Source organism: Pristiophorus japonicus, chromosome 5 (assembly GCF_044704955.1).
Source record: "Pristiophorus japonicus isolate sPriJap1 chromosome 5, sPriJap1.hap1, whole genome shotgun sequence".
Classification (NCBI taxonomy): Eukaryota; Metazoa; Chordata; class Chondrichthyes; family Pristiophoridae; genus Pristiophorus; species Pristiophorus japonicus.
This window is the reverse complement of record NC_091981.1, coordinates 244,589,141-244,616,417: the sequence shown is the minus strand read 5'-3', so window position 1 is coordinate 244,616,417 and position 27,277 is coordinate 244,589,141. Positions and strand designations below refer to the sequence as shown.

The following is a 27,277-nucleotide window of genomic DNA, read 5'->3' as shown; positions in this document are numbered from 1 at the left end:
TGCAACTGCTCATAAATTTTGAAGTCTTTACAAGCCTGCAGAATAAAAACATTTAATAACTAATGAAAAAAATTATGTTAATCTGACAAAAAGAAACACTGGGAGTCATATGGTACTTATCAACATTCATCTGCCAAATATTTTAGATCACTTTAGATTAGTGCACTCCCATGCAAACAGTAAATTATACCGGGAAATCTTTTCAGGAAAACCCATTTATTTTTGATGTTTGCATACCATTCATTATACATCTTTTTTTACTTTGTCATTGGAGTATTTAATGTGCTAGGCTGATTTTTTTTTTATTATTCCTTTTTACTGGTCCCCTTCTGTGGCTTTTCACTATTACTGCTTTGGTGAACTTTCTGGTCTCAGAATGGGCAGGCAAACTTCTTGGCTTATTTATAGTATACTTATTTCAACAACCATTGTGAGATGTGTCCACATCTGGTTGAGTCTTGTTGAACTGAGCGAAACTACTTTTTGATCACTGAGCAAAATATTTTTCCTAGTACTGCACATCACATGTTAACGACAGTTATACCTGGCATATTGATTAAATGGTGAGGTACTGCAGACATATAAAAGGAGCCCATGACAAGAAAGCTAATTTCTCTTGGGTGATCAATACTAAGTCAAAGCCTTTCCTCATCATACTGTACTCCCTGAAGGAAGCTCAGAAGACTGCTTACCTTTAGTCTCAGCACTAACTGACAATGTTCAAGATGAAGACGGTTACGTTTTTGTATTTTCTTAGCTTTTTTTTTTGTTCTAGGTTTATTTTTTGATTTAGCATCATCAGCTATTGCCATAGGTGAGCCTTCATTTCCCATGAACAATGGTTTCACTTGCCCAGATATCTAAATAAATTTGAAGAATGCCCAGGCATTGAAAATAAATCAATCTTCAATTAGATGTGGCCTATAATTTTATTGTATGCCCTCATGAAAGCCTCCTTTATTCAGAAGCTAGAAGAATACTGGGGGTGGGTGGCATGGTTGGTGGGGGCCATGGTGTGTATGAGTTCCACAGAAATAGATTAGCAGGTCTTTTAATTTCATTCATCGGTTGTGGGCATTGCTGGCCAGGCCAGCAATTATTGCCCATCCCTAATTGCCCTTGAGAAGGTGGTGGTGAGTCGCCTTCTAGAAATATTGCAATCTGTGAGGTGAAGGTACTCCCACAATGTTGTTCGGGAGGGAGTTCCAGGATTTTAATCCAACGACGATGAAGCAATGGCGATATATTTCCAAGTTAGGATGGTGTGTGATTTGGAGAGGAAATTTCAGGTGGTGTTCCCACATGCCTGCTGCTCTTGTCCTTCTAGCTGGTAGAGGTCGCGGGTTTGGGAGGTGCTGCCGAAGAAGCCTTGGCGAGTTGCTGCAGTGCATCTTGCAGATGGTACACACTGCAGCCACGGTGCGCCGGTGGTGGAGGGAGTGAATGTTTGAGGTGGTGGCTAGGATGGCAATCAAGTGGGATGCTTTGTCCTGGATGGTGTCGTGCTTTTTTCTTGCGTGTTGTTGAAGCTGAACTCATCCAGGCAAGTGGATAGTATTCCATCACACTTCCGACTTGTGCCCTGTAGATGGTGGAAAGCCTTTGGGAAGTTAACAGGTGAGAAACTCTTCGCAGAATACCCAAACTTTGACCTGCTCATGTAGCCACAGTATTTATGTGGCTGCTCCAGTTAAGTTTCTGGTCAGTGATGACCCCCCAGGCTGTTGGTGATGGGGGATTCGGCTATGATCATGCCATTAAATGTCATGGGGAGATGACTACACTTTCTTGTTGGAGATCATCATTGCCTGCTACTTGTGTAATGCGCATGTTACATGCGACTTATCAGCAAATGCCTGGATGTCATCCAGGTCTTGCTGCATGTTGGCAGGGACTGCTTTATTGTAACAACATAAGAAATAGGAGCAGAAGCATCTTTGTATCATTAGCAAAACTTGGCTACATTACACTCGGTCCCTGAGAAGTTGGGAATGGAACTGAACACTATGCAATCAGCTAACATCCACACTTCTGACCTTTCATTGAAGCAGCTGAAGATGGTTGGGCCTAGGACTATGTCCTGAGGAAATCCTGCAGCAATATCCTGGGGCTGAGATGAATTGCCTCCAATAAACACAACCACCGTCCTTTGTGCTTGGTATGACTCTCACCAGTGGAGATTTTCCTACCTGATTCCCACTGGCTTCAATTTTACTGGGGCTCCTTGATACCACACTTGGTCAAATGCTTCCTTGATGTCAAAGGTAGTCATTCTCATCACCTCTGGAATTCAGCTCTTTTGTCCATGTTTCGACCAAGGTTGGACTGAGGTCTGGAACAGAATGGTCTTCGCGGAACCCAAACACTGCATCGGTGACAAAGTACCGCTTAATATAACTATTGGTGACCCCTTCCATCACTTTGTTGCTGATTGAGAGTAGGCTGACGGGGTGGTAATTGGCAGGATTGGAATTGTCCTGCTTTTTGTGGACAGGACATACGTGGGCAATTTTCCACTTTGTCGGATAGATGCCAATTTTGTATTTGTACTGGTCTTTGCCTGGCTGTTATGGGAACAGGAATAGGCTGTTCAGCGCTTTGATTCTTTCTGTTCTGGCATTCAGTTAGGTCATGGCTGATCTCTATTAATTCCCATATACCTGCCTTGGTTCTGTAACCCTTGGGGGCCGAAATTGATGAACTTACCGCTCACTGCTGCCCACTGCCGCTGAAATTGCTCTGCTCGAACCGTCCAGTGCCACTTTCAACATGGACTGGAGCGGGCGGGAGTCGAGAGCCGCCAGGAAGCTCCCGCCAACGTCAGCGGGCGGCCGATGCGCATCCCACCTTCGGGCGGGAGTTGGCGGCAGGACAGCGGTAGACCGCGACATGGAGGCTGCTCTGTCCTCAATGGTAAGTGTGAAGATGGGGGAAAATCAGGTTAGTGACATTTTTTTACATTTATTTCTTTACAGGGACTTATCTGTATGGGGTCCCCTGAAGGTCGCATGTTTTTTTTAAATGCTTTATATTTTTAGGTGTTCGACCCTCCATGGGCCCGACTCCATCCTCGGCAGCGCTTGGGCGGCAAGCGCATTTGCTGCCGAGAATGAGAGCTGCCGCCCAGATTGGCAGCGTGTGTCGCTGCTTTGCCGACCTTCGAGGGACCTTGCTGATGAAAAGCCGCCCAAAGAATCATTTGGGACATCGGCGGTCCTTTGGGCGACACTTGAGTGGGGGGGGGCGGGGGACGGAGGCCTTCATCAAATTCGAGCCCTTAATACCCTTGCCTAACAAAAATCTATTAATCTCAGTTTTGATATTTTCAATTGTCCTAGCCTCAACAGCTTTTGGGCATGAGAGTTCCAGATTTTCACTAACCTTTGTGTGGGGAAGTGCTTCCTGACATTACCCCTGAACAACCTATCTCTAATTTTAAGTTAATACATAAGGTCATCATCCTGGAACATTAACTCTTTTTCACTCTCCATGGATGCTGCCTGACCTGCTGAGTATTTCCAGCATTTTCTGTTTTTATTTCTAATCAGTTTATGCCCTCTTGTTCCGATATATAGTTTGCCTTTATCTATACTATGAATTCCATTAAACTTAATCACTTATTTCATATGTGTTTGTTTAGGTTTTAACTGCCAAATGAATTCATTAAATAATAAAATAATTAATGAAAAATAGCATTGACGAAGTACAGATTTCAAGGTAGTTATTAAACTCAACTAAGAATAGATAGAAAACAAAATGTCAGGACTGCTGTACCAAACTGTATATTTTACATGGCAGTTCTTTTGTTTTTTACAGTGTCCATGTCAACAATGTGGCTTGTATAATTTCTGAGGCTATGGACAGAATCTTCAATTTGAACCAGCCAGGATGAGACATAATTTCCAACAATTGACTAGGACTAAAATAAAATGATTAGTTCCATGGACAATCAAACACATTTTTAAACAAATACTAGATGTTTGTATTTGAATTGAATGGCTTTGCCCCTTTATGACATTTGGGAGAAGTTCGAAAAATTAATTTATTATGATATCGAACCAGTTTGATGTCCTAATGAGCAAGAGCTCTACTTGCCAATGAAAAACAGCCATGGATGATGAGAGGTAAGGGACAACATAAACTAAAGGAAAATTACAGAAAAGTGCAAAAAATAGCCCAGATCCTGGCAACTAGGAGAGTTACAAAGAACAACAAAAGGTGATAAAAGTGACAAAAAGGGAGTATGAAAAGAAACTTGCAAGTGGCATCAAATTCAACACAATATTTTTGCAATTAAATCTGGTAATGGTGGGCATGTTGAATAATTATTTTGTGCAGAATTTACAGAGGAAGAAGAGGATGGCATGCCTGACATCGCAAGGAAATTAATATTGGGATGGGGACTCACCAAAATTATCATAAGCAAAATACAGTAATGAAGAAAATAATGGCACTTAAGTGTGATGGATGGTTTCCATCCCAAGGTTTTAAAGGAAGTAGGTGAGAATAATGCAGATGCCCCAATTATAATCTTTCCTTGTTCCCAAGATTAAGGAATCTTTCTTCAGATTGAAAAATTGCACATGTCACTTTGCTATTTAATAAAGGTGAGAGCACAAAACCAGGGAATTATAGAACAGTTATCCTAACATTTGTTGTTCGGAGTCTGTAAGTGTGACTGAACACTGAAATTTTTCAGCGAATCAGAGAGCCAGCATGGACGTCAAGGGGTTCCTCATGCGTGAGAAACCTGATTGAACTTTTTGAAGAAGTAATTGAAGTTGTGGACAGGGGAATGTCTATGTATGTTATTTATATGGACTCCCAGAAGACATTCAATAAAGTCCCTCATAAGAGATTGTTAGCTAAAGTTGAAGCTTATGGAATTGAAGGCAAATTATTGACCTGGTTAGGAAATTGGCCGAGAGACAGAGGAGACAGAGAGTAGAGATAATGGGCAGGTACTCAAATTGGCAGAATATGACTAGTGTCCCACAGGGATCTGTGTTGGGGTCTCAACTATTCACCGTATTTATTAATGACTTGGATACATGACTCTCTATCCCATCATCTAAGTTTGCCAATGACGTCGATAGGCGACCTTTTCAGCAGTGTAAATGGAAACATAAAATTACGAGTTGGTAATAAATTAAGTCATTGGGCAAAACAGTGGCAAATGGATTTCAATATTGGCAAGTGTGAGGTCCTTGGACCTAAAAAGGATAAATGGTGAAAAGCAAGAAATAGTGGCGGTCCAAAGAGACTTGGAGACCTATGTACATAGATCATTAAAATATCATGGACAGGTGCAGAAAATAATTTAAAAGTCTAATGGAATGCTGGGCTATATATTTGGAGAGCAAGACGTTCGGTTATGCTACAGTTATACAAAGTCATGGTTAGACCACACCTGGAGTAATGTGTTCAGTTCTGGGCACCACATCTTAGGAAGGAAATATTGTCCTTGGACGGAGTACAGCGTAAATGTAGCAGAATGATACTTGGACTCCAAGGGTTACATTACAAGGAGAGATTACACAAATGAGGGTTGTATTTCCTGGAATTTAGAAGGTTCAGGGGTGATTTGCAAAGTTTTCAAGGCAGTAAGGGGAACTGATCGAGAAACTATTTCTGTTGGTTGGGAAGTTTAGGACCAGAGGACACAGCCTAAAAATTAGTGTCAAGGCTTTCAGGAGTGAAGTTAGGAAACACGCCTACACACATGGCAGTTGTTAATTTTGAATCTGAGATTGATAGATTTTTGTTAACCAAAGGTATTATGTGATATGGGGCAATGGAGTTCGGTCACAGATCAGCCATGATCTCGGTGAATGGCAGAACCGGCTCGAGGGGTTAAATGGCCGACTCCTGTTCCTAAGTTCCCGAGCTGTGGAATTCCCTCCCTAAACCTCTGTCTCTCTTATCACACACTCCTCCTTTAAAACGCTCTTTAAACTTTACCCCTCTGACCATGCTTTTGGTTACCTAATGTCTGCTTATGTGGCTCGGTGCCAAATTGTGGCTAATGCTTCTGTGAACCGCATTGGGATATGAATGCAAGTTGTTGCATGCCTCACTCATGATAATGAGCTGACAACACCATTTCACGTGGTCCCAGAAATCTTGTGACAGGCATGTGCAACGTGCATCCCACGCCATGTGCAACTGTTTTCAGGAGAGATTGAAATTCAAGGCTCAAATCTTTCACATTATGTTCTATGTTTCTGCACTGTCGATTATTGGATCACTTCAGCGAACTGATTTTATCAGAATGAGATTGTACAAAATGTTTTGTTTGGTGAGATATTACATTTTGAAGACTTTTTCAGTAAATGTTTCAGAAATTTAATATTTGAAATCCTGAAGTCTTACACCACCATTCAAAGTTTAAAATAAATACTTTTTAATTGCACTATATTTGTGACCTCACAAGTGACATAAGAACATAAGAATTAGGAACAGGAGTAGGCCATCTAGCCCCTCGAGCCTGCTCCGCCATTCAATAAGATCATGGCTGATCTGGTCGTGGACTCAGCTCCACTTACCCGCCCTCTCCCCATAACCCTTAATTCCCTTATTGGTTAAAAATCTATCTATCTTTGACTTGAAAACATTCAATGAGCTAGCCTCAACTGCTTCCTTGGGCAGAGAATTCCACAGATTCACAACCCTCTGGGAGAAGAAATTCTTTCTCAACTCGGTTTTAAATTGGCTCCTCCGTATTTTGAGGCTGTGCCCCCTAGTTCTAGACTCCCCTACCAGTGGAAACAACCTCTCTGCCTCTATCTTGTCTATCCCTTTCATGATTTTAAATGTTTCTATAAGATCACCCCTCATCCTTCTAAACTCCGAGTAAAGACCCAGTCTACTCAATCTATCATCATAAGGTAACCCCCTCATTTCTGGAATCAGCCTAGTGAATCGTCTCTGTACCCCTTCCAAAGCTAGTATATCCTTCCTTAAGTAAGGTGACCAAAACTGCACGCAGTACTCCAGGTGCGGCCTTACCAATACCTTATACAGTTGCAGCAAGACCTCCCTGCTTTTGTACTCCATCCCTCTTGCAATGAAGGCCAACATTCCATTCGCCTTCCTGATTACCTGCTGCACCTGCAAACTAACCTTTTGGGATTCATGCACAAGGACCCCCAGGTCCCTCTGCACCACAGCATGTTGTAATTTCTCCCCATTCAAATAATATTCCCTTTTACTGTTTTTTTTTCCCAAGGTGGATGACCTCACACTTTCCGACATTGTATTCCATCTGCCAAACCTTAGCCCATTCGCTTAACCTATCCAAATCTCCTTGCAGCCTCTCTGAGTCCTCTACACAACTCGCTTTCCCACTAATCTTAGTGTCATCTGCAAATTTTGTTGCACTACACTCTGTCCCCTCTTCTAGGTCATCTATGTATATTGTAAACAGTTGTGGTCCCAGCACTGATCCCTGTGGCACACCACTAACCACTGATTTCCAACCCGAAAAGGACCCATTTATCCCGACTCTTTGCTTTCTGTTAGCCAGCCAATTCTCTATCCATGCTAATACATTTCCTCCAATGCCACGTACCTCTATCTTCTGCAGTAACCTTTTGTGTGGCACCTTATCGAATGCCTTTTGGAAATCTAAATACACCACATCCATCGGTACACCTCTATCCACCATGCTCGTTATATCCTCAAAGAATTCCAGTAAGTTAGTTAAACATGATTTCCCCTTCATGAATCTATGCTGCGTCTGCTTGATTGCACTATTCCTATCTAGATGTCCCGCTATTTCTTCCTTAATGATAGTTTCAAGAATTTTCACCACTACAGATGTTAAACTAACCGGCCTATAGTTACCTGCCTTTTGCCTGCCCCCTTTTTTAAACAGAGGCGTTACATTAGCTGCTTTCCAATCTGCTGGTACCTCCCCAGAGTCCAGAGAATTTTGGTAGATTATAACGAATGCATCTGCTATAACTTCCGCCATCTCTTTTAATACCCTGGGATGCATTTCATCAGGACCAGGGGACTTGTCTATCTTCAGTCCCATTAGCCTGTCCAGCACTACCCCCCTAGTGATAGTGATTGTCTCAAGGTCCTCCCTTCCCACATTCCTGTGGCCTGCAAATTTTGGCATGGTTTTTGTGTCTTCCACTGTGAAGACGGAAGCAAAAGAATTGTTTAAGGTCTCAGCCATTTCCACATTTCCCATTATTAAATCCCCCTTTTCATCTTCTAAGGGACCAACATTTATTTTAGTCACTCTTTTCCGTTTTATATCTGTAAAAGCTTTTACGATCTGTTTTTATGTTTTGCGCAAGTTTACCTTCATAATCTATCTTCCCTTTCTTTATTGCTTTTTTAGTCATTCTTTGCTGTTGCTTAAAATTTTCCCAATCCTCTAGTTTCCCACTAACCTTGGCCACCTTATACGCATTGGTCTTTGATTTGATACTTTCCTTTATTTCCTTGGTTATCCACGGCTGGTTATCCCTTCTCTTGCCGCCCTTCCTTTTCACTGGAATATATTTTTGTTGCGCACTATGAAAGAGCTCCTTAAAAGTCCTCCACTAATCCTCAATTGTGCCACCGTTTAGTCCTTGTTTCCAGTCGACTTTAGCCAACTCTGCCCTCATCCCACTGTAGTCCCCTTTGTTTAAGCATAGTACGCTCGTTTCTGACACACTTCCTCATCCTCAATCTGTATTACAAATTCAACCATATTGTGATCACTCATTCCGAGAGGATCTTTTACTAGGAGATTGTTTATTTTTCCTGTCTCATTACACAGGACCAGATCTAAGATGCCTTGCTCCCTTGTAGGTTCTGTTACATACTGTTCTAAGAAACAATCCCGGATGCATTCTATGAATTCCTCCTCCAGGCTACCCCGTGCGATTTGATTTGACCAATCGATATGTAGGTTAAAATCCCCCATGACTACCACCGTCCCTTTTTCACATGCCTCCATTATTCCCTTGATTATAGTGACACAAATGGATTTTTTAACTTCATCTTCAAACTGTCTATTGTTGTTCCTGAACACCTCATTATAAATAATCATCTCGTCTACAAGAGAAACTGGATACTCTAACAAACACAGATGGAAAATATAGAGGTCAAAATAATCTGTCTAGCAGAACATTGAAAAGTACGTTTCCATACTCGTGTGTTTCATTTTTGTGCAGAAATACAATATTGCTATATAATCTGCGAGAAGCCACTTTACCATATGTATGTCAGTTTATTTAAACCTTTGACTGACGATTTATGCCCATTTTCTTGCATAGCATGATGCCAGTGAACTACTTGTTACTCCCGAGAGAAACTTCCTGAAACAAAAAGGCTGTGCAGGCATCTGTGGCAGAGCTTTAACAAGGTTGCAATTTAAATTCAAATTCCTTGTTACAATCTTTTTCTTTCAGAAAGGACAAATCAAAAATCCATGGTACTTTGGAGATTGTGAATTGATTTTCATGTTCTGAATTATATTTGTTTCTTGGGTTGGGTTTGGTTTGTAATTGATTCTTAACAATAGGTTGATAAGATAATGTATATGGTGGGGGCTCTTAGCCATTATTTCAAAATTGCGCCTTTATTGTTGAACCTTGATTTTCTTCAGGAATTTTCATCCACTTTCCTGGAACAACTTCAGCTGTAACAGTGGATGTCTCTGTCCCTTTGATTTTCATCGATCAGCACTATGTCTTGCCTTTCCCACACATTACATATGGCACCCTCAATAGACAAATTCAGTTCTCAGGTCATTGATATCAGTCACTTTCACACTGCTCATGAAAGTTAATTTAGAATTTCTCTTATCTGGATCATGTTTCTATGGAAGGCTGAAGTTACTTGTACCCAAAGCAGTTTTTCAGCTTTGGCTCCTGTTTTTTTAATTACAAAAAACATTTGATTTATATCTGCGTCTGGTTCAACAGTTTACATCAACCACAGGAACCCTTGTAAATTTCAATTGGAACAGGACTTTATATTGTCAATACTATTGCTTGTTGCACAGGTCAGAAAAGAGGCTTCTACCATGTGAGCACATCAATCAGAGTGGCTGAAACAGAATTTCATTGTACGGTGATTCAGAAAAGCATGCCAAGTTGGTGCTCAAGTCTTCCCACTGTAATTCAAGGAAAATCCAGTGAAGAAACATTAGGAGCACTGAGTTTTCTGTAGCAAACAAAACATTCTGCCGTGTCCAAATTAAAATTGCCATTTATATCAGATAATCTCTCAAAATTATTTCCAAGTATATGTCGAAGTGTGCTGAAGATGCAATACTCGCCATAAACCTGTGGCAAGATTTACTCATCCAGGCACTGTCTGGACTTTGAGGGCCTCGAATGAATATCTTCATTTGGCAGATGTTCTTTCTGTTTTGATGTGTTGTGTGAAAGGTTGACTAACCATGTCCATCTTAACACTTAGGATGTACTGGTTTTAATTTGCACAGTCTCCGCTTGGAAGGGAACCTTTCTGTAACCCTTCAAAAATCACAGTGTGAACATACTGCCCTACTTCCGCTCCCAATCTACCCGTGACCATTTTGTGTGGGGCCATCATAAGGACAATCCAAGCGTTCACCTGTTTCAGACAGGAGCCTCATTACAGTATTCATATCATCATCTTCTTAGGCGGTCCCTCGTATCGAGGATGACTTGCTTTCACACCAAAAAGGGATGAGTTCACAGGTGTTTCAGTGAAGGACCTAACATTCCAGGTCCCGAGCTACATATTGAAGGGTGGAAGATGCCTGTGCGTGGATTTTTTTAACGTGCGGTGGCCGTTGCACACCAGCCACAGGCTTGAAAGAGCTCGATCTTGTTCCAGTGTCAAGGATTAACCAAAGCGACTGGCGATCAGCTCTGCTGCACAGACTTAGTGCGCACACATATCTCAGTGTGTGCTAGCCCGTGCTGCCTCTGGGCCCTCACCTCTTTTGGGCTCCGAACTCGCGCCTCTCTTGGGCCCCGATCATGTCGTTCGACAATCTCTTGCCGCTCCTTCACCCCGACCTCGCTGCTCCTTTGCTGCTTGCCACCTTTCCTGCTGAACTGCCCACACTCCAATCAGTGACCTTGATTTTGGTGACGTCCAATCCAGTCGCTCTTCTCCAAGTTGTCTCCCTCCTGCACCAGCTCGCACTGCTCCCTGAAGTGACATGCCTCCATGCTGCTCCTCCCTCCTTTTAAGACCCCGACTTGCGGCTGGTGGTTTCTCGCAGGTTACGGCCTCCATGCTGCTGAATCCAAATAGTTGTCCTGTGATGCCATTTTCACTTGAAATCGTGGAAGTTGCAGAATCTTAGAGCACAGATGGATGCCATTTGGCCCGTCGTGCCTGTGCTGGGAGTTGAGTGGAGTGCTGGACACACCCAAAATTAATAGGTGCTATATGCTGGAAATTTGAAGTGTTAGTGAAAGGGCCACTCAACTGTGAGCACTCCGATCATTTGTATCTGTCTGGAGAAAATCATTGCTTCATTCATAGTGACATCGTTGGATTTTTGATACAATTTGCTGAGTGGTGAGACTGACCTCGTTTTTGGCCTCCATGTGGGAGAACATCTAGCAACAGTGACCACAAAATGATATGGTTTTAATTGGTGGAATTAAAGGCACTAAAAGTCTATAATTCATATTAGAATTGAATGAGTTTAATAAGAAAGCTAGTTATATTAAATTAGATGAACATATTAAGTTTTAGAAAGAATTAAGAACTTGAAAATAGAGCAGATGGGCCAGATGATATCAACCAGAGGGTTCTCGGGGAGATGGGACACTTGCTGTGCGAGCCCCTAGCTCGTACATTTAATAGCTCACTGTACTTGGGATGGTTCCTATAGACTGGAAGGAGGCTAATGTCGTCCTCAGCTTAAAGGTAAAAAGATGTATCCAGGTAACTATAGGCCCTTCAGTTTGACAATCAGCAATAGGCAAGATGGTTGAGGGCATCATTTCGGGATTCAATATTCAAGTGCTTGTCTCGAGAGGGGCATATTTGGGACACCCAACATGGCTTCATAAAAAGGTTGTGTCTCACATATCTAATTGTATTTTTTGAAGAAGTTACAAGTTGGTGGATGAGGGAAGCCCAGTAGGCATTGTCTACTTAGACTTACAAAAAGCTTTTGCTGAAGGTGCTGCACAAGAGGCTTCTTTATAATGTTGAAGCCTCTGGTATTTGTGGTAATATACTGAGCTGGTTTGAGAAGTGGCTGGCAGGACTTCGGCAAGAAGTAGTTATAGATGGAATTGGATCTGTTTGGAGACCAGTCATCGATGGTGACCAGAAGGAATCTGTCCATTGCCCTTTATTTTTATTAATGATCTTGATGTAGTTGGAAAGACAAGGATTAATTAGGGACAGTCAGCACAGATTTGTTAAGGGAAGATCGTGTTTGACTAACCTGATTGAATTTTTTGAGGGGGTAACCAAGAGGGTTGATGAGGGTAGTGCATAAGATGTAGTATATATGGACTTCAGCAAAGCTTTTGATAAGGTCCCACATGGTAGATTGGTCATGAAGGTTAAAGCCCGTGGGATACAGGGCAAAGTGGCAAGTTGAATCCAAAATTGGCTTGGAGGTAGGAAGCAAAGTGTAATGATTGATGGATGTTTTTGTGACTGGAAGGATGTTTCCAGTGGGGTTCTGCAGGGCTCAGTACTGGGTCCCTTGCTTTTTCTGATGTACATTTATGATCTAGATTTGAATATAGGGGATATGATTAAGAAGTTTGCAGACTACACTAAAATTGGCTGTGTGGTTGATAATGAAGAGGAAAGTCATGGGCTGCAAGAGGATATCAATCTACTGGTCAAGTGGGCAGAGCAGTTGCAAATGGAATTTAATTCAGAGAAGCGTGAGGTGATGCACTTTGGGATTGCTAATAACGAAAGGGTATACACATTCGGCGGTAGGCCACTTAATAGTGTCGATGAATAAAGGGACCTTGGAGTGCTTGTCCACCGATCCCTGAAAGTAGCAGGCCAGGTGGATAAGGTGGTTAAGAAGGCATAACGGAATGCTTGCCTTTCTTGGCCGAGGCATAGAATATAACAGCAGGGAGGTTATGCTTAAATTGTATAATACTTTGGTTCGGCCACAGCTGGAGTACTGCATGCAGTTCTGGTCGCCGTATTATAGGAAGGACGTGATTGCACTAGAGAGGGTGCAAATGAGATTTACTAGGATGTTGCCTGGAATGGAGAATCTTAGTAATGAGGACAGATTGGATAGGCTGGGTTTGTTCTCATTGGAACAGAGGAGGTTGAGAGGAGACTTCATTGAGGTGTACAAAATATTGAGGGGCATGGACATAGTGGATAGCAAGGGCCTATTTCCATTGGTGGAGGGGTCTATTACAAGGGGGCATAGTTTTAAGGTGGTTGGCGGAAGGTTTAGAGGGGATTTGAGTGGGGGTGGGGGGCTGCTTTACGTAGAGGGTTGTGGGGATCTGGAACTCGTTGCCTGGCAGAGTGATGGATGTAGAAACCCTCACCACTTTGAAGAGATGGTTGGATGGGCACTTAAAGTGCAGTAACCTGCAGGGTTACGGACCATGAGCTGGTAATTGGGATTAGTCTGAATGACCTTTTGTTGTGTGGCGCAGATATAATAGTAAGTACTGCAGAGAATAGAATAAAGGCCAGCGTGATCTCCTGGACTAGTTTCGATCGTCTGGATGGGTTGAAGAGGAATTTTCCCAGATTTTTTTCTCTCTAAATTGGCATGGGTTTTTATCTGGTTTTTGTCTCTCCCAGGAGATCACATGGCTCCGGTTAGGGTGGAGTGTGGAATGTTTCAGTATAAGGGGTGTTGTAGTTGTGTGAGGCGGACTAATTGGGCTGGGTGCTCTTTGCCTTTTCGTCATTGTTCATAGGTTTATATGTAACCTTTAGGGCTGCTGACCAAGGGCCATGCAGCTTTGTCGGCCGGCGCAAACACGATGGACCGGAATAGCCTCCTTCTGCGCTGCAAATTTCTATGTTTTTTATGTAGGTGTTGGGGGCATGATCTACAAATTTGCAGATGATAAGATCTGTGCAAGTGTTATGACTGTAGACGATGCTCATCTGCTTCAGGCGTAATGTGTTGAGAGATTGGGTTCATGACCGGCAAATTATATAAACTTGGATAAATGCAGTGTTATGCACGTGAGCCGGGCAAATGCTCAGCATTCATATACCCTTCAGGGAAAATCATGAAAGGCGGCAGAGAAAAAAGTGATTTGGGCATTCTCGTGCATATATCTCTAAAGGTACATGAGCAACGCCATGAAGCGATAACTAGAGCATTTAAGAGTGTTGGGGTGCATTCATAGAAGAATTGGGTATAAGACGAGTCATAGTATTTTGTCCTTGTACAAGACATTGGTCAGCGTCACTTGGAATACTGTGTCCAGTTTTTGTCGTCTCAGATGCTGGATGACCTTGAGGCTTTGGCAAGAGTACAGAGGAGAGCCACTGGACTAATTCCCAATAAAAAACCATCAAGATAGGGTTGAGACTCTACACTTTAAGAAGCATAGACTTAGAGGTGATCTGATTGAGGTTTATAAGATAATGAAGGGAATAGACTGTGTTCCAGTTGATGGTTTGTTCCAATTTAATAAGTTATGGAGGACCGGGGTCACAATTTTAAATTGTACAAGGCCAGATCTCGGTTAGATGTGAGGAGGCGGTTCTCTTCCCAGAGCATAGTGGACCTCTGGAACAGGCTGCCGTCTTCTGCAGTGGGCGCCGATTCGGTGAATTCATTCAAGTGTAAACTAGAACTGGTTGGGGCAAACGTCACCTCTTACAAACGGTTGGTACTTCAGGGAATTGAGTAATCTCCTGGACTAGTTTTGATTACGTAGATGGGTCGAAGAGCAATTTCAAAGATAATTTTTTGGGTGGGGTGGGGAGTGTATATATTGTGATCAACAATTGTGTGGGCCAGGCTGGATGAACCATAGCTTCTTTACCTGTCCGTCATTATTCATATGTTCATATTCATATGTTCGTGAAAGCCTTCAGAAAGCTGAGGATAATACGCAACGTGGGAGTTCTCTTGATTCCTCCATTCTCGTTGGAGGAAGAGGACGAGCAGCAGCAGTTGCGGGGAACCGAGGTGAAGCTGCAGTTGCAGCTGTTACAAGTCCATAAAGGAGGAGGGCTATTGTTGGTTGTCTTTATCCGATCTATCGGCGTAAAGTCAACTACCTCTAGTTTACTGAGGAACAGTGATAAGGAAGCTGCGCTACTCCTGGACAAGGCGGTTTCTTATAAATTTACTCATCATTGTTTCGGTCACAGTTACTCTGAACATCTTAGTTTAGGAAGAATGTCCAGTTCATGGATAGGGTACAGAAAAGATTCGCCAATATGATATCAATGATGTGCGGCTTTAGTTATGAGCATAGAGTAGAGAAACTGGAGCTATTCTTCATTGGATTAGAAACGTTTGAGATGTTCAAAAGTATGAAGGGCTTGATGAAGGAAATATGAAAAAATATTCACTCAAGTTGGTGTCATCGTCAGGGTGCTCCAGTGTGTTTTTGATGTAGGTTTTGGTTGACAACCGTATATTCAGAAGGTTCTTGAGCAATAGGTGGTTCTGTCTTTTCCCAGTTCAGGAGTTCAGATGGTTTATCAATTTGAGTCCACATTGCAATGATGAGTTAGAACCCACTTAAAGCAGTTAACCTCAGTTAAAGAATTCTGGTAAAATGACTAAGAATCTCTAATCAGTGCTTTAATGGTCACTTCAGAACAGCCTCATATATCATTCGAAGTTACTTTTCTATTGTAATTTTTTCGACTGATTCATCTGTTTAAGAACAAAACTATATCTTAAAATAAATTTTAATTCGTTTAGCCAAAACCACACTATCAATTGTCATGTTTTTCTATTTTTGAAAAACAGCAGATTATAGTGGTATCTTTATTATTTGCAATGTATAGACAACTGGCATAAGGGTAGATGGTTTTCCATGCGGCATATTATCTCATACTTAATGCATCAGTAAAAATTTTGCTTCATAAGCAGTGTGGGCTTGTCCAAAGAAACTGATTTTTTGCAGTGAAACGGAATAAATTAGTCCTAATTGTTTGCTGTTCTAGCAATCCTACGTTTTGCTCTTACTTCACAGCATACTTAGTATTTGGTTATTTCTGAAAATGTGCTTGCAGGATCAGTGAAACTGAGTTTTACCGATGTTCTCCTTAAATATCCTACAATGTTTTAATAAAATTCATTTCAAATATTCTGCAACTGGTGATACATGACTTGTTTTCAATCTTTCATTTGAGCAATAATTTCCACTGAGAAATCTTAAAGAATGATCTTGGACTATTATTCAGTCTGACATGTAGTGCGATGACTAGACACCCTATGTTTGGACTATTAATTTTTTAGTGGAGCAGATCCAAGATCCTTTTGGGGTTTGTGGTGTGCTTTCCTATGCTAGATATTTCATAATCTGTGTCACCACCTCCCTCCTCAAATGATCATGGTGCCTGAGGATGTGATTATGGAAGAATCATTTACGGAGACATGAAAGTTTTTTAACTTTTATTTTTATTCAAGAAATTCTGGTGCACATTTTGTGAAGTTGCTTTACAGTTTTATTGCACTGCACTGTTTTAGTCTGTAGATTTTTGCAGAAAACAGACATTTATTAACTTATTTACGGCACCTGCACAAAATGGCTATAAGAAATAAACACACTGCATGAAATACAAAACTTCTCTACATTTTGGCAAGCATATGTTTAAGTTGTGAAAATTGCTGAGATTATTATTACTTTTGAGTACATTTTTCTAAACAGTAGGTATTATTTTCCAGATTAAGATGATGTGTTGGCTTTCTTCCTCAAAATATTGAATACATTTGCAATTCCTTTTATTTGGCAAAGTAAGCTGTTTTTTAATAATAGGAATGTTGATGTGTTTATCCAGAAGCCATTTTTTAATTCTGTGCTATTTTGAGTCTAGCTATCCCGACAATTATTTGCAGTTCTCTGAATCTCGAAATACTTTGAAAATTGGATTTTATTCACTGGCATTGCTTAGTTTTCTCTCTGGCTCTCTACGGAACACAGTTTGATTATGTTATTAAGAAATACATTTTCCATCTTGTGTTTATATTTATTCCTTTACTGGAATGTAGAGTTCAGTCTCCATCAAAAGTGATCTACTTCTTACCTTTCCCTTCTGCCCCATACCATCCCATCCGTATGCTATAAATCAAGGGTTCTCAATCTTTTTGGTTCTGAGATCCCCCTTCCATGTTATAAAAATTCCACTGACCCCCGTAACACACGAGTTTTTTTTCTGTATGAAAAATAGTTATACAATTAAACATGTATATTTATTATTATTTTTGTTTTATTTAATTGTGACTAAATAGGAAGAGAATTTCGTCACGTATTAGCCCCGCCCTTTTTAATCAATAATTGAAAATTAGATGCAATTCTATTTTTCCACTACCATAAAGTCCGAGACAAACTAACAGGATATGATCTGAACCAGGCTGTAAACCCCATCATACTGGCACCCACCCTATTCCCAAAAATACCGCTTTCGCTTCGCTACCACTGAGGCCTAAAATTCAAGCTTCAATTTGCGCAGCGATAAAAATCGGCATTGCATGAGGATTCGTGGCACAAACCGCAAATTTTCTGCAGCTTTACTCCAAGGCTGATACTGCTGCGAGAGGGGCCTTAGGAAGGGGGAAAGCACCAAAAAAAAATTGAAAAAAATCAAAATCATAAAACATTCACAAGACACTTCACTATCGAATCGCTGAAAAAGAATTTAAAAATAAAAACTTTTAACTTAACTTTTTTGCAGGTCTTCATACTTGCCACTGCTCCAAGGGCTGCAACGCAGCTTTTTACCTGCCAGTAATTTTTGCGCTATAAACAGGTGCACGCTGAGCAAATTTTTGGCGAAAGTGATATTTTGAGTCTTGCATGGCAGCGGTTTGCTCCCCAGCAGTATTTAAAAACTGCCGCCGCAAGACGTGCCTGAAATTCCCGCCAAAAAAACGGTCGCAAGGTTGGTAGATTTTTAGCACTTCGTTTAACTTCATTGATTTTGTAAATTCAACATTCACGATGCTGAGAATGATGTGAATAGCACGTTTAGCGAGTTGGTCTTACCGCAGGTAAAGGGTACACAGCCAGATAGTAAATGGGTGACCAACAAGAAGAGCAGTGCAAGGAAGGTAGTGCAGGGGTCCCCTGTGGTCATCCCCCTGCAAAACGGATACACTGCGTGGGTATTGTTGGGGGGGGGATGACTCATCAGAGAGGAGCAGCAGCAGCCAAGTTCATGGCACCATGGGTGGCTCTGCTGCACAGGAGGGCAGGAAAAAGATTGGGAGAGCTATAGTGATAGGGGATTCGATTGTAAGGGGAATAGATAGGCGCTTCTGTGGCCGTAACCAAGACTCCAGGATGGTATGTTGCCTCCCTGGTGCAAGGGTCAAGGATGTCTCGGAGCGGGTACAGGACATTCTGAAAAGGGAGGGTGAGCCAGTTGTTGTGGTACATATAGGTACCAACAATATAGTAAAAAAACGGGATGAGGTCCTACAAGACGAATTTAGGGAGCTAGGAGCTAAATTTAAAAAGTAGGACCTCAAAAGTAGTCATCTCAGGATTGCTACCAGTGCCACGTGCTAGTCAGAGTAGGAATCGCAGGATAGCTCAGATGAATACATGGCTTGAGGAGTGGTGCAAAAGGGAGGGATTCAAATTCCTGGGACATTGGAACTGGTTTTGGGGGTGGTGGGACCAGGACAAACCGGACGGTCTGCACCTGGGCAGGACCGGAACCAATGTCCTGGGGGAGTGGTTGCTCGTGCTGTTGGGGAGGAGTTAAACTAACATGGCAGGGGGATGGGAACCTGTGCAGGGAGACAGAGGGAAATAAAATGTAGGCATAAGGAAAAGATAGAAAGGAGAATAGTCAAAGTGGAGGGCAGAGAAACCCAAGGCAAAAAACAAAAAGGACGACATTACAGCAAAATTCTAAAAAGACAAGCCTGAAGGCTCTGTACCTCAATGCGAGGAGTATTCGGAATAAGGTGGACGAATTAACTGCACAGATAGCAGTTAATGGATATGATGAAATTGGCATCACGGAGACATGGCTCCAGGGTGACTAAGGCTGGGAACTCAACATTCAGGGGTATTCAACATTAAGGAAGGATAGGCAGAGAGGAAAAGGAGGCGGGGTGGCGTTGCTGGTTAAAGAGGAAATTAATGCAATAGCAAGGAGGGATATTAGCCTGGACGATATAGAATCGGTATGGGTGGAGCTGCAGAATACCAAAGGGCAGAAAACGCTAGTGGGCGTTGTGTACAGATCACCAAACAGTAGTAGTGAGGTTGGGGACAGCATCAAACAAGAAATTCGGGATGTGTGCAATAAAGGTACAGCAGTTATCATGGGCTACTTTAATCTGCATATTGATTGGGCTAACTAAACTGATAGCAATGCGGTAGAGGAGGATTTCCTGGAGTGCATTCGGGATTGTTTTCTAAACCAATATGTCGAGGAACCAACTCGAGAGCTGGCCATCCTGGACTGGGTGATGTGTAATGAGAAGGGACTAATTAGCAATCTTGTGCGAGGCCCCTTGGGGAAGAGTGACCATAATATGGTAGAATTCTTTATTAAGATGGAGAGTGACACAGTTAATTCGGAAGCTAGGGTCCTGAACTTCAGGAAAGGTAACTTCGACAGTATGAGGCGTGAATTGGCTAGAATAGACTGGCGAGTGATACTTCAACAGTTGACGGTGGATAAGCAATGGCAAACATTTAAAGATTACATGAATGAATTTTAGCATTTGTACATCCCTGTCTGGAGTAAAAATAAAACAGGGAAGGTGACTAAACTGTGGCTAACAAGGGAAATTAAGGATAGTGTTAAAATCAAGGAGGCGGCATATAAATTGGCTAGAAAAAGCAACAAACCTGAGGACGGAGAAATTTAGAATTCAACAGAGGAGGACTGAGGGTTTAATTAAGAGGGGGAAAATAGAGTACGAGACGAAGCTTAGGGAACATAAAAACTGACTGCAAAAGCTTTTATAGATATGTGAAGAGAAAAAGATTAGTGAAGACAAACGTAGGTCCCTTTCAGTCAGATTCAGGTGAATTTATAATGGGGAACAAAGAAATGGCAGACCAATTGAACAAATACTTTGGTTCTGTCTTCACGAAGGAAGACACAAATAACCTTCCGAATGTACTAGGGCCAGTGGATCTCGTGAGAAGGAGGAACTGAAGGATATCCTTATTTGGCGGGAAATTGATGGGTTTGAAGGCTAATAAATCCCCTGGGCCTGATAGTCTGCATCCCAGAGTACTTAAGGAAGTGGCCCTGGAAATAGTGGATGCATTGCTGATCATTTTCCAACAGTCTATCGACTCTGGATCAGTTCCAATGGACTGGAGGGTAGCTAATGTAACACCACTTTTTAAAAAGGGAGTGAGAGAAAACAGGTAATTATAGACCGGTTAGTCTGACATCAGTCGTGGGGAAATTGTTGGAATCAATTATTAAGGATGAAATAGCAGCGCATTTAGAAAGCAGTGACAGGATCGGTCCAAGTCAGCATGGATTTATGAAAGGAAAATCATGCTTGACGAATCTTCTGGAATTTTTTGAGGATGTAACTAGTAGAGTGAACAAGGGAGAAACCAGTGGATGTGGTGTATTTGGACTTCCAAAAGGCTTCTGACAAGGTTCCGCACAAGAGATTGGTGTGCAAAATTAAAGCGCATGGTATTGGAGGTAATATACTGACGTGGTTGGCAGACAGGAAACAGAGAGTCGGGATAAATGGGTCCTTTTCAGAATGGCAGGCAGTGACTAGTGGAGTGCCGCAGGGCTCAGTGCTGGGACCCCAGCTCTTTACAATATACATTAACGATTTAGATGAAGGAATTGAGTGCAATATCTCCAAGTTTGCAGATGACACTAAACTGGTGGCGGCGTGAGCTGTGAGGAGGACGCTAAGAGGCTGCAGGGTGACTTGGACAGGTTAGGTGAGTGGGCAAATGCATGGCAGATGCAGTATAATGTGGATAAATGTGAGGTTATCCATTTTGGGAGCAAAAACACGAAAGCAGAATATTATCTGAATGGCGGCAGATTAGAAAAGGGGTGGTGCAACGAGACCTGGGTGTCATGGTTCATCAGTCATTGAAAGTTGGCATGCAGGTCCAGCAGGCGGTGAAGAAGGCAAATGGTATGTTGGCCTTCATAGCTCGGGGATTTGAGTATCGGAGCAGGGAGGTCTTAATGCAGTTGTACAGGGCCTTGGTGAGGCCTCACCTGGAATATTGTGTTCAGTTTTGGTCTCCTCATCTGAGGAAGGACGTTCTTGTTGTTGAGGGAGTGCAGCGAAGGTTCACCAGACTGATTCCAGGGATGGCTGGACTGTCATGAGGAGAGACTGGATCAACTGGGCCTTTATTCACTGGATTTTAGAAGGATGAGAGGGGATCTCATAGAAACGTATAAGATTCGGACGGGACTGGACAGGTTAGATTCAGGAAGAATGTTCCCGATGTTGGGGAAGTCCAGACCCAGGGGACATAGTCTTAGGATAAGAGGTAGGTCATTTAGGACTGATATGAGGAGAAACTTGTCAGTGAGTTGTTAACCTGTGGAATTCCCTGCTGCAGAGAGTTGTTGATGCCAGTTCATTGGATATAATCGAGAGGGAGTTCGATGTGGCCCTTACGGCTAAGGGGATCAAGGGGTATGGAGAGAGAGCAGGAAAGGGGTACTGAGGGAATGATCAACCAGGATCTTATTGAATGGCAGTGCAGGCTCAAAGGGCCGAATGGCCTACTCCTGCACCTATTTTCTATGTTTCTAAACTCTCCCTCCATTTATAAAGCCCAGGATCCCATTTGCGCATTGTAATTGTACAAAGCTGATATAATTGATGGTGATTGTAATTGGGTTGTCGCAATATCAGGGTTGGTAAGGCAGATGAAAAAGTTGTTGGAGATGGCCTTGTCAGTGTTCGAGGCCATGAGAGATGATCAACTTTAAAGGAGAAGCTGTGGCTAAATGAAGGGTAAGATTGAATAAGTGCAAGAACTCTGAGAATTTGGCTACAAAAATTTAGATAAAGGTGGAAGTCACCAAGGTTTAAAAAAAAATTATTTGGTGTGAAAGCTGAGGGAGGAGATTTTGGTGTAGCATTCTGTGCAGCACTTTGGAGGGTTGTACACAACAAGGATTTTAAGTGTGATGAGAGCAGTGAAGATTCTTGAGGATGGGGAGAGCAGAAAGGAGTCCCAAGTGGAACAATGCAAGAGCTATGCTACCCCCACAATAGTTTGGGTAAGTTATGTGATGGAATGCCAGATGGGGCACTTTTGGTCAGGGGTAACGGTCACCTCCTGTAAGCCAGGTTTCAATCAGTGCCAGGAGGTTGATCGATTCACAGAGGTCATGGATGACGATGGCCTTGGTTGCGAGGGAGGCAACATCGTGGAAGGTGATACGGAGTGGGAGAGTGATTGTTTGCTGACTGAGATAAGGGGACAGTAGAAGAGGTGACATGGATGGGGAAGTGAAGGTAATTTGGTAGAGGATATCAAATGAAATCCAGATAGAGACTTTGAGCTTGTGTAAGGGAGTCTTCGGCAGCAGCAGGAACAAAGATAGGCTTAGACAAAGTGTGAAGTGAAGGATTGGAGGCATGGTGCTGGAGAAGAGTGAATCGCAGGAGGAGAGAGCAGATTATGGTCTGCAAATGGCAAGAAAGAACAAGTGTAGTTTGGGGCTCAGGTCTGGAATAAAGACCAATATTCACAGACGAAGGAACATAGAGGGAGATTTTTAATTATTTGGACTAATGTCAGAGAGTTTTGGCATGGCATCGATGGAGGCACATACACAACGATAAAATGTCCAGTACTTCAGGGCATGTCTTGAGGACGTAGCTTCCAGGCAGGAGGCAGTAGTTAAGCTAAGTCGGCCTTGCAGTACAATAGAGCTTTTAAATTGTAATCACTAAGGAAGGTCTCGGCAGTATTTCCTGGCAGGCTGCATAAGTGGTGAGAGATTAATTCGAATGTATGGAGAAATTAATGGTTAGCTGAGAAATGATCATGAAGAAGCAAATACCATGAGCTTCAGAAAGTACTGAACTCAAATTGAATCTATCCAAGAGTATGAAAAGAAGTTAGCAGGTGTGGTGGCAAAAATTTTTGCAAGCTTGAATATGGATGGTGATAAGGCACCAGATAGCTCCTGTGATTGCAGTCTTTGCAAGCACAGTCCTCAGAATTATAGCTCGGTTAGCGACATCTTGGGATATTAAAATATTGTTGATTGCTTTTACACTCGCAAGTTTGCTCCTATATTGCTTTCGTTCGAACAAAGGAATCAATTTAGGGGCATCTGCAAGAGTAAAACTGATCATTCCAAGCCAACATGGGTTTATAAAAAACAGATTTAATTTTTTTTTTACAGCAATTCTTTGAGGATGTAACCGAGTAAATTTAGAACAGATATCAGGAAAGCCTTCGTAATTCAGAATGATAAATGTTTGTAAATGCTACCAGTCAAGATAATAACTTTTTCCACCAGACTATTAACATTTGGCTTTAAAATGGTACTTCCTCACTTCCCTTCTCACTTCTCTAGCTTTTGAATTTTTAACTCTAGTCACCTGATATTTGAAACCCTCTGAATAATTTACCAGGATGACCAGTTCCCTTCAATGGCCCCAAGTTTCCACATGATTTGCTCCTGATTTTTAGGAGCAACTGGTGTAGAACGGAGTATCTTAGAAATCGGAATTCTCGTCATTTAGTTTGCTCTAGTTCTAGTGAGTTAGAACAGTTTCACTTTGGAACAGAATTTTTTTTTCAAAAGGGGGTGTGTCCGGCCACTTACGCCTGATTTCAAAGTTTCATGAGTGAAAACTTACTCCAAACTAACTTAGAATGGAGTAAGTGAAGATTTTTGTACGCTCGAAAAAACCTTGTCTACACTTTAGAAAATCAGGCGTAGGGAATGGTGGGGGGGGGGGGGGCGGGGTTTAAAGGGAAGTTTACAAACATTAAATACTTCAGTTTTACAAATAAAGAGCCATCATCAATAATAAATGATAAATACATCAATAAATCCACCAATAAATCAATCAAAAAAAATTAAGAAATAATTTTTTTTTTTTTTAAATCAATAAATAAAACATTTTCTACTTACCGATGCAGCACCGGGAGCCCTCCAACAGCGTGCTGGGATGCCCACCCCAGTGTGAATCTGTCAGTGTCTCTATATCTCTTTCTGTCTGTGTGCATCTCTCATTCTCTGTCTGTCAGTGTCTGTGTTTCTGACAGCGAGGGGAGGGGGGGAGAAGGGGGAGAAAGGAGATGGAGATGGGGAGAGGGGGAAAGGAGATGGGGTGAGGGGGGGGGAAAGGAGATGGGGTGAGGGGGGGGGGAAAGGAGATGGGGTGAGGGGGGGGGGAAGCGGGAGCCAGGTCGGGTCCGGAGGTGGTGTGGGGGAGCGCGGGAGTCGGGTCCGGTCCGGGGGCAGGGGGGGGTGGGAGCGGGAGTCAGGTCGGTGTCGGGTCTGGTCCGGGGGGGGTGGGAGTCAGGTCGGGAGGAAGCAGGAGCTGGCCGTGGGAGGAGCCTTATTCACGCAGTCCCAGTGAGGCCATTCGGCCAGGGCTAGGGGCTGCGTGCTTCGGGCGCCTGGAGCTACTGCACTTGCATGTGCCGAGGTCCCGGCACTGTTTTCAGCGCAGGGACCTGGCTCCGCCCCCTACAGCTCCTGCTGCGCTGCGTCGAGGGCCAGAGGACCTGCAGGGAGATGGAGAATCTGGAGGGTTTTTTTAGGCGCACTTTGTGGCGCGAAAAACGGGCGTCCAGGTCGGGACTGCGCCGTTCTAGGCGCGGCTTGAAACTTGGGCCCATAGTGTTGACCATTTCAATTACGTCAACACATAAACCTTTTTTCCAAAAAATAGCCCTAAAATACAGCTGAAATTTGTGGAATTATCCATTTTAATTATATCATCTGTATGTGTCAAAAATCCCAGATGATCTATAGGGAGTACTTGATTTATTTTTGATATGGATCAACAACAGCAAGGAGTAGTGCAGTCCGGCAGCTGAAAAGAAGCAGCAGGCCAGAGGAAAAATGTAGCTCCAGATGGGACGCAGCTTGGGATGAAGCACGAGCCAATGTTCAATAATGCTACGGGGGGATGCGGTGGAGATACTTGAGATCTGGTCTTGCTGGAATCAGCTGTTGTTAATGAATTGCCAGACATGCTTTTAAGTTTCACAAAATACAACAAACCGAATTTCAATTAAATTCAAAATATACTGTCTGAGCCGAATGCGTTTATAGGGACATGGTTTGTGCAGCTTCATTTTTATTAGGCATTATCATCGATAGAAGTGTGCAGAGTGCTTGTATGGCCATTTACTATATTGGCGGTGTACTGTCCTTTTTTTAGTCAGCAGTAGCAAAAACAAAAATTCTTGGGCTCCCATTAGGCAATAAATTCCAAAGCAATGAACCAGATGTATTCAAAATATTACTACAGATGTCATCCACTATAATAGAGCTTCAACTATATTGCCAAAAAATTTAGAAACACAAGTTTCAATTCTGCTAATTCCATGCATTTCATTATGATTCAAATGCATGTAGTGGATTTTTGACTTTCAAACTGTCTTTCCTGCAGTAATGTACAGAATTAAAAAAACACAATGTTGTTACAGGTTAAACTGATAACTTTTAAATGAGTGCAGGACATGAAAAATACAAGATGGGATTTTCCTATAATTCTGTGGTAGAAAAGATGTACTCAATACTTGATGCGATTTGAAATGGCCCCAAAGTAATTTTGGATGGAAGTGCTTTTCAGTATTTTGTAACTTGTAAAATTCATTTGTGATTACACTGCATTCTCAACATATTTTCCAGGTGATTTGTATATGTATGCTGAACTTTTATTTCCACTGTTGAAATTTATGATGAATTGCCATTATGTGTCTGACTTCTTTAGGTTTCCATGAATATTTTTTCTTTTGTTACAGAAACTTCTGTTGTGTTTGTTCAGTAAGATTATATTGCCCTATTTCCTTTTTGCTGGATAAATTATATTAAACATTCTGCGATTACTTTCCAGATCCATGAAAAACTTCAGCAGTATGAGAGGCAGAGCCCGACACCCATTCTTCAGAATGCAGCCACTTTGGCAGACGACGTAAGTGTCCTACATCTTTGTAATGAGATCATTGGGTATGAATGCATCCACTTTTATGGAATTAATAGTTATGTGAGGTGAAGTCAGATCAGTCATTTTCTTTTTCCAATAGAGCTGTACAACTTTTTATTTTCTTACGTATTTATTATCTGTTGATGTATTTGGGGGGTGGCGGGTGGGCGGGGAGAGGAGATCAGGCTTTTTCCTTGTTAAACACAAGCCTTGTTTAATTTGAATAGCATGTTAAATCCTACAGGGAGGAGCGGTGTGAACTGTCAAATGACATGATATGATATTTTTGAGAGCACAAGAAAAACAGACAAATGTATAGATCTATTAAAATATACAAAGCAACAGCTTGGATGAAATAACAGATAAACATAGTGAAACAAATTCGGCATAAGAAATAGCTACAGTAAAACTTATGTCAAACTCCTACCTATAATGTTTGGATATGATTTATGGTTTTTCCTTAACAAATTGTCCATGCAGCTGAGAATGATTAATATTGTAAGCATTAACTGAGTTGGTGCCCAGTTACTTGTATTTAACAACTTTATGCTCATGTGTTGCTCACCACTAATGTTGCTGTTGTTTAAATGTTGAAGTTTCATTCAAGTTGCTTTCATGGCATGGGCAAGTTTTGGCAGCCCAAAAAATAAGTGTAGATAAATTTGTTCTGTCATTTTGCAGGCTTTCACTTGTGGGGGGATATCTTGAACAATGGGAAATAAGCTTTACCCGAAGCCCGGAGCGTTTGATGAATGAATGTTTTAAAGATATTTCTCGTGTTGTAGGTCACTGTGCTTCACCTTCTTTATACAAGTTCCATTGTAACAAATGGTTATAAATCTTAAGCCTGCTTCTGTGGATGTCTTGTTTATATAGTTCAAAAATCTGCTTTGTCATTACGTTGGTGCACTAATAAATAAAAAATACAAGGAAGCTGAGAGGACCTGCACCAAGTACCAAAACTTACAAAGCACTAAACAAAGCGCAAAAAGTAAGAAGCAATCAATAACA

At 42.0% G+C, this 27,277-nt stretch overlaps 1 protein-coding gene across 9 annotated transcripts in view; it reads left to right on the top strand.

Moving 5' to 3' along the window:
* The window catches only part of mpp7a (MAGUK p55 scaffold protein 7a), a 544,364-nt gene that overhangs the window by 269,915 nt on the left and 247,172 nt on the right, over positions 1–27,277 (top strand). For 8 of the 9 annotated variants that reach the window (XM_070881484.1, XM_070881483.1, XM_070881489.1 and 5 more), the window contains one exon: positions 26,177–26,254. In XM_070881484.1, the coding sequence (XP_070737585.1) occupies positions 26,177–26,254 (78 nt within the window). Of the gene's footprint in view, positions 1–4,065; positions 4,125–26,176; positions 26,255–27,277 lie in introns of those variants that run through there. The other variant, XM_070881490.1, reaches the window with a different exon arrangement.